We start from the raw sequence: 11,531 nt of genomic DNA on the forward strand, positions 1-11,531 counted from the left end.
GGCGTCTGAGGTTATTCATAAGCGTGGCATTGTCCGGCTCCCAACAGGCATCTCTTAATCCGTCTGTAGCAGACAAGAAACTTAGTGCTGCAGTAGAGCAAATTCAGCCAGCCTGCTCGGAACAATGAGTAAATGAATGGAAAGAGGCAGGTGAATATGTTTCTTCAAGTAAATCCTGGCTTGAGTACTTACTGACAAACTAGTTGAAACTGGAGCTCAGAGTGAGTCCTAGTGACTAGTCCTAGAACTAGTAAGAGATCACTAGAGTGGATGATCATGGTGTATGTATATTATGATAATTATATTATCATAATATAATATCAAATTATATATATATTCCTCATCTGTTGGAATGGAAAAAAAAAACATTTTGGCCATTTGCCTAATGCATCCAAAACGTCATACGGTTTTTATTACACAAGTAGAGGAATAGCATTATAACGCTACGTTACGATTTCATTTAGGTACATTTAAGGTATATATCATCATACCCACAGCCCTATTAGTCCATGAAGTTTTATTCCACGGTTTTGCTCTGAATCTATTAATGCTGGCTAGTTTATATTGTCTGTATCGGTGCACAGGTACTGCTGGTGCACCCAAATGTACTGATTTTCAGTGTTAGTGATGTTGATCGATTATTAAGGTGCACAGTGATATAGTAATCATATCTGGGTCAGCAGATATAGAAGTGGGCAATATGGCAGTATTTTAAAGTTTTTTTGACTATATGCTTTATGAGCATCTGGTGGACCACACTGACTAAATATAGTATAATTTAGTATAAGACCATACTAAGTTGTGGTGTGTAAAACATACTAAATGATGTAGGAAACATTTAATACAAATCACTGTACTCTTAATTGATTGATAGCGTTTTTAAAGCGAGTTGTTTTTTTGGTCTGTTCCAACTAAATACATTGATGCAAATCAGACCGTTGATTAGATTTTAATCATTCAAACTTTATTATTTAAATATTTGTAATTGTGTGTATCAGCATAGACAGTGACAGACATGTATAGGAAGATATGGAAGATCTGAATCAGTCCATAATTCACATATCAGTACATCCTTAGTGCTAACATTATGTTCCGTAATACCATGCTGATAGAAATGTGAACCACTGTGTAATGTCAAAACAGGGTCTTTAAGGGTTAGAAGACCATCTGTTACCCTAGAGTACCAGTGCTCATTGGTTCAGTAGTATTTACCTTGATTAATGCAAACAAAGTCATCTGATTTAATGAAAATGTGTGTGCTTTATTAAATGTTTTAATATTGTGGTGGTGTTTTATCAACACTCCTTAGTCCTTGGTTTCCACTCTTCTGCATTACTATTGATGTTGATGTTCAGCCTTCAGAGTGGATTTGAATCTGAATTATCAGAGCAGCGAGGAGGCTCAGCAGGCCGCCCTGCCACTGGCGCAGTCTGAAGTGTCTGTCTGGCTGCTCTATCATGCATCAAGCTTTACACACAGAGAGAGAGAGAGAGAGAGAGAGAGAGAGAGAGAGAGAGAGAGAGAGCACTCTTCACACAGATTCAGCCAGATGCAAATGCATTATCTAATATATTCCAGTCTTAATAACAACTCTTATCTGAATAATAACCCCTATCTTACACCAGCAGACCTGTCTTACACCGTGTATCTCACACTCGTTCAGCCACATTTTCTCCATCTTGGAAATCTGTCTGTAATGAGTTTTATAGCACATGAAGGTACCAGAGTACCTTCAGAGTGAACTTGCAGGTGTTAAAGTGATTTTGTTTTAAATAAAGTGGCAATTATAGTAATGTGTTGTTGATGAGATGGAGGTTTAGAGAATGTGGCACATTTGTTTTGGAACAATCGATGGCTCTTTTGGATCATTAATATATTCAGATTAAATTGTTTGGCCTGAACAAGCTTTTGGTTCTTCTTTGAATTTGTGGGTTTTCAGCATCTTTGATTTGTATAATCAGTTACTCATCAGTGTGGGGTATCGGTCAGTTAAAAAAAAATAATAATAATATATATATTAGATTGTTATTTGTGCTCTGCTGTGTGATTTGAGATTATATTTATTTGAGCTCTGCCTGACTTTCCAGTTTTTGTTTTTGCCTTTTTCTCTCATTACCTCCTTGCAGTTAACTGTGTCTGATATGGCGGTCAGTGGTCAGGAGTCACATTTCTTAACCTCAAATATACAGAACACTCACAGTGTTTAGTAATGTTAACATACTAATGTAATACTAATATCAGTGTGCTATGAAATAGTTTCTGTAAATGTACATAAACCATAAAGAGAAGTGGCTACATTTTATTTCCCCTATAAAGGTTAGATGTGTTATGTATGTATAAGAGAGAGAGAGAGAATATACAGTGTTTAATGGATTTTGTTATATCCAGGATAAGTGTTACATTAACCACCCCAGGACCCACCGGTGATTACAAATTTTATGACACACTTCTGTACCTTAGGGTATAATCAGCTTGTTTGCACTCAAGTCACTCTAGTTGCAGAATAGCAAGCCTCTGGGTTTAATATAGCTGGGATTTTAGGGGGTTAACCCGAAATTAAAACTCTTCCTTAATGCCAACAAGATCAAGATATGCTCAACTAAGCTGAAATAATAAGCTGGAAGTTGTCCCAGAAATGGTGTGTGTGTTTGTATATATTAGGCTAATAATTTACTTTATTGATCCATAAGGAAATTTAACAGCCAGTAGCAGTTACACTAACAGTACACTAAATACAATATAATAATAAGGAATAATAAAGATAAAAAAAATACAGATAAATAAAAATAAATAATAATGAATAATGGAATCCATGAATAATAATGTGCATTAGGAGTGTGTGTATCAGCAGATATGACAATACTGAATAAATATGTGCATATATTATTATTTAAGTGTCAGGTGTCCAGGATGTACAGTAAAGTGTTAAAAGGGCAGATAAATAAACTCTATGATTAAACATAAGAGACTCAAAGTAAGATGCCAGTTTAGCTGCTTGGTTAAGGGGTGCTTCTTCAGACACTTGTACAAGTTACAGGCTTTTCCATTGTATGTGCGTATACATGTGTGTGAACGCAAATAAGCAGTTTTAGTCCCGCTGACTATTGCACATATTCACATTGTGATATCGTTGCTGATATATGATAAATTGTGCAGCCCTAATGCTTGATGTTTATTTGTTATGTTGTCTACTGCTACATTTCGGTTTCCAGTTGACAACCCCGGTGGAGGTTGCAGGTGATTGTGGGCTTTACCATTTTTCACAGTAGCATAATTGTATTCATGAATGCCCCTCCACACTGCAATCTCTCTCTCTTTCTCTCGCGCTAGATGCCGTGACCAATGGGACAATGCAGGCAGCTGCAGAATAGACGGCTTTAATGATAGTGTAGTCTTTCAACTTGTGTTTGCCCTCTGTTCAGGCCTGAACCTCTCTTGAGCTTATGTGCTGTTGACCTACCTCTCTTTAAAGTATTCTCAAATGTAATAAACAGTGTTTGTTACCTGTGGAAGTCTACGGAAAGTTTAATTTTAGACTTTTTTCAGATTTCCTTACTAGACTAGGTTTTGTGTCCCTGCCTTTATAAAGGATTTTGAATAATGAGACTGCCGTGGCTAATCATTTAGGTTTGTTAGGCTTTTTCTAAAATTGTGGTGAATTATTGCATGTTGTCTAAGTGTTTTCCTGTTGGATATAGAGTGTGTACTAAGTCCTGATACTGGGTGTTTCACACACAAACCGCTGTTTATTGTTGACTGTGTATTAATGTTAGTATAGTATTGCTTATATTAGTGAAGTTTTTATAAATGGACATGATGGAGCATGTTTCAAAAATAAAAAATCTTTTTAGAGGTGGAGACCCTGGCCTCTGTGCTTTTGTGAATTGTGAGTTGTTCAGTGGAGAGCTCTGTAACACATGGAGTAGGTAGGTTTGACACGTTTCCCTCAGCCAGAACAGCCTGTGCCCTGTGAGGCCGGTCACATGAGGAATTGCTTTCATCACAGCCAGAGATCACTTTACACGCTACAGATTTAGGTGCCGTAGTGGCAGCGTGCTTATGTGTCTTTTTATGCAGAGGTGCCATAGGCTCTAGGATGTCCCGCTCACGCTGCTGCGAGGCCCTCTGTGCTCAGTGGTGATTTGATCTATTTAGAACAGGTTATGTTGTGCTACATGTACGCTGGGGTGGAATTCTGTTTCTAAAAGCATGTCAGCAGTTTACCACCTGGATGAGCTCGGATTTTGATGCCCTGGCCCAACGTCACTTATTTATTTGTGTATTTAAACATAAACGATTGACCTGGGTGTAGCTTTGGCTCTTTAGTAGCTAAAATGTATCTCTCTCTCTTTCTCTCTCTCTCTCTCTCTCTCCCTCTCTCTCTCCCTCTCTCCCGCTCCCTCTATCTATGCATCTCTCTCTATCTCTTTCTTTCTGTCTCGCACGACTGCTCATCATTCTGCATCTTGCTGAGTCTCAGGCAGAGCTGCTTGTTTTCCGAGTTGCACAGATGCTCTGGAAATGAGTCACTTTCTATTTCTGATAAAGATTTAACACGGTCAGTCTGCTTTGGGCTTGATGTCCACACTGTCAGATAATATCACTCGGTCAAACTCTGACTCAGTCAAACTGATCCAAAAAGCGAGTTTAAAAACATTATCAAAGATAAAGCCCCAACTGTCCTGCTTTCAGCATTATTGTATAATAATAGAAAACAATGTTATCTTGTATTTTAAGATGCAGATATGCCTAAAATGTTTAATCAAAAATGTTAAATTGTATTAGCATTATTTTGAGGGCTGCACGATATTGGAAAAACTGGCAGTGCAGTATTTTGTGCTCTCTCTCTTTCTTTCTTTCTTTCTTTTTATACATACACACAATATTAAATCTAGGGATATAAATATTAATATAGGAATGTTCAGCTTTTTCCAGAGAGAGTTCAGTGATCCGACATACCATGATATAATAATGCACGCTGTCTATCCAAGATCAGAGTACAATTAAAAAAAATATTGGCAGATATAATCTGTCTGTGATGGCAAAGATGTTTCCTTTTGTATCAAGGAAGTTGGCGAAACGATATGTTGTGCAGCTCTATTTTTTTATATATATTAATAAATTATATTAATGCAAAATAAATAGTCCCTGCCATGAGCATTTTAACTCTGAATTCTAAAGCGTGGGAACATTTCATGACCAACATTTTTTCTTTCTTTTTTAAGACTTTTGTTGGGTTACATAAATTCAGCTCTTAGCTTAAGATCCATTCCATAAGAGATTGTCTTGAAGACAGTCAGGGTCCCAAAAATATGTTGAGGTAAATCTTCTCAATTGGTAGTATGTTTAGTATGATGATTGCTTGATTTCTAATAATAATAGTAGTAGTAGTAGTAGTAGTAATAATAATAATAATAATTAATAATAAAGTACAATAAAATTCTTAACTTTGCATATCTCTGCTTAGAAAGCCAGGGTCAGGGGACTCGGAGTGTCTTGAGTCTTACGCGCTGCCACTATGGCCCGGGAGTCGCAAGTTTGAATTCAGAGCCTTGCTGTCACGCCATCAGTGGCTGGAGTAAGAGTGAGCACAATTAGCTGTGCTCTCTCTGTGTGAGTAAATGGCTTGCTCTGCCGCAATCACTCTAAAAGCGTTGTTGGCCCACCACAGACATCTGTTGGTTGATGTGTTGGAGAACTGATGCTTTCCTCCGAGCGTGCCGGTGGCCTGGCGTTGCCGCATCTGCGGCAGTTTGAAAACAGGCGGTTGCTGGTGTTAAGTCCATACTGTGTCGCGAGCAGTGCTAGGGGGAGCCTCAAATTACTTTATTGGCAGTACTAAATTGGGAGAAGAAAGGAGAAAGCAGCGCTAGGTGCTCCTTGAACAAAGAGTTTAAGGGCCTTTCTCAAGGGCCCAAGAGTGACCTCTAGGATTCCACAAACCTGTGAATCCAACCAGCACTGTACTCACTGAGCCACCACTGCCTACAGTTTTATCTTTGTACTAAGAAGGTTTCAGGGAAGCAAAGTTTGATTGTATTATGGCCAAATTTGTGATGATTAGACACACCTGTCTGTCTTTTCAGATCTTCAGATGAATGAAAACATGTTGTCTCTGCTCATTTCCAGCAGGCAAATGAAGCGCTCCACCACCAGCATCAGGTGGGTCAGAATAGCCTGCTGCCCCTCCTCAACTCAGCTGAACCACAAGACCAGAAGCCTGTGCTGCCCATCCCACTGGACCAGAAACCCCCGATCAGTGCCACAGATCTTCTCAAGGACAATGTGGCTAGTGGTGCAGGTGGGGGAGGAGGAGGTGGGGGTGGAGGGGGTCCAGTGGTGATCAAGAAAGAGCCCAAGTCCAAAACGCCCTTTATTTGCGGCTACTGTAACAAGGCCTTCCGGGACAGCTACCACCTGCGGCGGCACGAGTCATGCCACACGGGCATCAAGATGGTGTCTCGGCCCAAGAAGACGCCCACCGCGCCCACCATGGTGCCTCTTATCTCCACAGTCCCGCGGGACAACAACGGCAACCCTTCCTATGTCTCCACCGTAGCGGGCATCCTCACCACAGCCACCACCTCGGCCTCAACAGCGCTCGGCGTGATGTCTGCCCTGCCCCAGCAACAGCAGCCCAGTGTGCCTAAAAAACCTCCCAAGCCGGTGAAGAAGAACCATGGCTGTGAGATGTGTGGCAAAGCCTTCCGGGACGTCTACCATTTAAACCGGCACAAGCTCTCGCACTCTGATGAAAAGCCCTTTGAGTGCCCCATCTGTCACCAGCGTTTCAAGAGGAAGGACCGCATGACCTACCACGTACGCTCACATGACGGAGGCGTGCATAAACCTTATATCTGCTCCGTGTGTGGGAAGGGCTTCTCCAGGTGAGTAGAGCATGAGAGCTCGTCATCCCCAGATTTGGAATAATCTAAACATGTGGGTTTCACACAGAGCTGGAGTGGTTAAGAAAGTGGAGACGACAGTAGTTATTATAATAGCAGCTTAATTTTTGTCTTTTGTTAAATAAAGGTTTCTAAGAGTAACTCAGTTAAATTATAGTCATTTTTTAGTATTTTAGTATTTTTCAAGTACATGTGCAATTACACGTTTGCCAGATTAGCTACTGTGAATATCAGTAATTATTAAGACATTCTCTCTTACCCCTCTTTCTCTGAAATTTTAACATTTTAAGCTCAGTGTGAGTCTTTTCACTCACCCATTTCACTTTTCTCTCTCTCCCCCTGCAGGCCAGATCATCTCAGCTGTCACGTTAAGCATGTTCACTCCACAGAACGACCGTTTAAATGCCAAGTAACGGTAAGACGCCACGTCTTTAGTTGGTATTGGGTACATCTGTGAGAAACGTGTTTGTTCATCTGGAATTGTTTTTCAGACAGTGTAGTCAGCTTTCTGTAACAACCCATTCAGTACAGCTGGTTACTCCAAAGAAAAGTCTATGGTGGGAGCAAACTTTTAAAATTAAAATGTTAAAAATCTATCATGTTAACAGCACTGCAGCTTTTATTCTCTGTGGCCAACATATAAATATCACCGCATTCAACTGCCAAAAAACCTGAAGGCCACTGGACATGTGCATGTCTGAAACTTCAAATCCTTGTTTATAATAAACTTGTACACACGGTTAGAACCGTTTAGCAGCACTTTCAGCACTATTCAGTTCAGATGTATTACTATTGCTGTACTCTGGTAAACCCAGAATGAGACCACAGAAACCATTGTAGATGACACTTGGCTTTAACTTCTATAACCCTGAGCCTGTTTTGGATATATTTAGGCCATTTTTGTCAATGCCAATTTCATTGCAATTACATTGGGCAACTACACATGACATATGGCGTGGTTTACTTTTGGTTTATTTTTGTATATATTTTTGGCCATGCTCCATTATAAATGACTAAGAACCTCATATTTATTTTTAAAATGTCTGCATGTATTTAAAGAATAATCAGTTAAGATAATGACGAGCATAGAGGACAAATTAAATGCTTTTATAAAAACGGATATGTAATACCAGCTGAGCATTTGAGCCTGGTGCCTGTGTGCATCGATTCAAGCTTTAACAGTGGCTTAGGTTTTGGTAATATTTCCATTTGATTTTAATCAACTGAGAAATATAGAATCATTGTAAAATGTATTTGAATATATTTTTGTTACAAAACGGTTATCAGTCAATAAATGTTTAATGTTTATTGAGTCTGACATCACAATGTCTCTTGAAAGTAAAAAGACCACAGGCCTCTGCAGGCTGGTTGCAGTATTACATGTAGCTCTGCCCATCCCTATATGTTTCAACAGACAAATAGACCATTTTCCATTCTCCTGCAAACTGTCTTTCCAAATTCAGTGTCTAATTCAAACAGTTAGTTTCCCCTGTGCTAATATTTTTTAAACCCCATATCCTTCTATATTGCAAGAAGGTGTGGATACACTTAAGAATGAAGTAAATGACAGCTGGAAGTCTGGAAGTAACCGTCTGCACCATCGTTTCTGTTCATTAGATGGATACATGAACTTTTACTGTTGAAACATTGTACTGACCAGACAAACTGGGGTAAAAAACAAAAAGGGGGGTGAGGAATCTGCTTTTGCCTCTGCTCTGTTAGCTCAGTGGAGGCGGTCTGAGACAGACTTGGTTAGGGAGAAGGGGGCAGGTCTACTAAATGAATAGAGCCAAATAAGTCTGGCTCTGCCTCTGGTCTCTACTGCACAGACAGCTGGTTGCAGGTTTGAAAACATGGTGGACAGTTTTCTTGCATAATGTCAATAGATCAAAAGGAAATGTACCTACCAGCCTTATCCATGTAATCTATAGCAATGTGCAACTTCCACTATAGGACTGTAATGGCTATAGGGAGTGTCTGGTGCATATTTTCAGAATATTATATATATTCCTATTTTCCTTGTCTGTGACAGGCCTGCACGTCTGCTTTCGCTACCAAAGACCGTCTGCGCTCACACATGATCCGCCATGAGGGCAAGGTCACTTGCAACATCTGCGGGAAGATGCTGAGCGCCGCCTACATCACCAGCCACCTGAAGACTCACGGCCAGACCGGCTTCACCTCCTCCTGTAAACAAAGGTATGCAGCCTTCTCCTCCTCCTCCTCCTCCTCCACCTCCTCCTGGCCTCCACTTGCCCCTGCCACCCCAAACCAGAACGCCACACCTTCGCTTGCCACTGTGTAGTCATCCTGTAGGGAGCTGCTCCTGCAGTCAGGCACACACGTCAGGCAAAGTATTCAGAAGGGCAAACTAAATAAATTGCAACAGTGATTCCACAATCTAGATGTGTAGCTTTTAGATTTTTAATATTTTTTTATTGTAATGTTCTGAACTTATTAGTACGCACGAATGTCAGATGGAAAGACATTACTTGTAAAAATATGGAATATAAAATGTAAAATTGAGATTAGTAGAGAATTTGCAAAAGTTTTTAATTTGATTGATACTAAAAACCCCCTCCTTTTTCCTGTTCCTTTCAGACACTAATAACGTGTGCAACTCTGTCTCAGCCACGCCAGTCACTGCCTCGGCCGTCGCCAGCACTACGAGCATGAACCGTGGTACAGTGAGCAACCCTATAACCATCGCTTCCAATAACCATCGCTTCCAACACAGTCAACATCACCGCACCGGTCAGCCTGCAGCACCCAGTCACCATCGCCTCAGTCAATATACCAGCCACGGCGCCCATGAACATCGCCCATCCGGTGGCCATCACCACGCCCATGTCCATGAACATCACTGGCCCTCTGAACATCGCCATGAGACCTATGGAGAGCATGCCGTTCCTCTCCCAGGTCCTGCCTTCTTCCCCACCCTGGTAGAATCACAGGTCCCACTCATACACGTCCAACCCTCGTGTTTTATTTTAAAACATTGTCTTCTGTTCTGGTCTTCCTTCAGTAGCATGGTTTCTGTGTGAAGAAAGGGCATGGAAGGGATGTGGGGTAGGAGCTACAAGCTAGTGCGGACAGTCCGCAGCAGCAGCAACAGCAGATGAGGAGAAGTGAAGGTCTATTAGATGTTAGGTGGCACTCTGGTTATCCTTATTTTGGCTACAGAGTAAGCAGACCCAGACTGTCTAGAGTTTAGTGAACTTGCTTAAGAAAGAAAATAAGTAGTTAATGCATGGAGTGGAGGCCTGACATTCTGTATGTTTGGTGATTTCACTTTGCTAGTGCCAGAAAAACTCTGCCAGTAGCCATTTGAGGAGGAGCAAATTGCTCCATCAAATAGTGTGTGTGTGACTGGTATTAACGGTTTTATGAACTGTGAGGACTTTATGAACTGTTTGTTATTTTAGCTTGCTCATCAGTATTTCTTAGTTTTATGCATTGAGTCGTGTACTACAAAAGGGACAGAGGCTTCCATTGGTGGAAGATGGTTATTTTATATTTTTAACAGTACTATGTATGTAAGGAAAGCTGTTCCGAGGCGAAGTGGTTTCACAGTTTTGTAAGCCACTTAAAACTGTAGCTGTTATTCTAGTTTCTAAGTAATGTTATCAATAGCTGGGATATCCTTCCGCTTAGTGGGTGTTGGACATTACAGTAGTGATTTGACACAAGTCTTGCACTGAGAACATATCTTATCGGTGATATTCTGATGGCAGTATTATGAGATAATGTTTTATTGGGGGGGGGGGGGGGGGGGGTGGAGGAGTTAGACTTCCTTTATGTAGATATCACCAGCATGCTGAAAGGGGTCCCCCATGATATAAACAATCTTTTTGAGGGTGTTAAGTCAATATTTCTTTACTCTTCCATTTGCAAGGATGAGGGCTGTACTCCCATGGACCTTTGCTCAGGGTCTTTGCTGAGAGAAACACATTCATTTGACACTCAACAAACTTTTTTTTTTTTTTTTTTTTTTTTTGGTTGCTTATTTAATACACTAAACCATTGTCTCCTTATTTTTAAAAACAGTGATGTTCCTGGAATGTCCCAAATCATTTCTGATAAAAAAAAAAGAAAAGAAAGAAACTGTCCATTATGAATGTGGTTCAGTTTGTTAGTTGTTCTTGTTTGTTCATTAATTATTGTGAAACCAAAACTGCCATCTGTTGTTCAGAGTTTGTCGGCTTGGTGTACATCCATGACCCTCATCTCTGTTCCACATGACCGTAAGATGTTAGTTATGAACCAAGGCAAAGTATTTCATCCATTATGGATGGCAAAAGCAATATCTAGGCTGAACTGCTAGCTTGTTCCATTCCCTCTGACTTAGTCTGTAAGTGTTGCCCTCCTTATGAGTATATGTTCTGTGCTTTAGGGGTGAGTCTGAACAAACGAGATCATCAGCTGAATGTGTCCATACTTTAGTCATGGCCGCAGTTGTGGTTTTATACAAGGGCCTCGGATGTACCGTCATGACTCAACAAATATTGCATTTTATTTACTAAGGCTGTCTTTAGACAGCAGAGGGAATATCCAAACTAAAAGCTGGTTTATTGTTATTTTTATGTCCTAGTTGATCTAACAGACCAGAAGCTAAGGGTTTTAAAA

General features: G+C 40.5%; 1 protein-coding gene across 1 annotated transcript in view; it reads left to right on the plus strand.

The window, feature by feature from the left end:
• Positions 1-10,653, plus strand: part of vezf1b (vascular endothelial zinc finger 1b) — a 12,426-nt gene extending 1,773 nt beyond the window's left edge. Inside the window, 5 exon segments of the mRNA XM_072691089.1 lie at positions 6,130-6,887; positions 7,251-7,320; positions 8,938-9,128; positions 9,496-9,618; positions 9,620-10,653. Coding sequence (XP_072547190.1) covers positions 6,130-6,887; positions 7,251-7,320; positions 8,938-9,128; positions 9,496-9,618; positions 9,620-9,851 — 1,374 coding nt within the window. The 3' untranslated portion in view covers positions 9,852-10,653.
• The last annotated feature ends 878 nt before the right edge of the window (positions 10,654-11,531 follow it).

Source organism: Salminus brasiliensis, chromosome 11 (assembly GCF_030463535.1).
Source record: "Salminus brasiliensis chromosome 11, fSalBra1.hap2, whole genome shotgun sequence".
Lineage (NCBI taxonomy): Eukaryota > Metazoa > Chordata > Actinopteri > Characiformes > Bryconidae > Salminus > Salminus brasiliensis.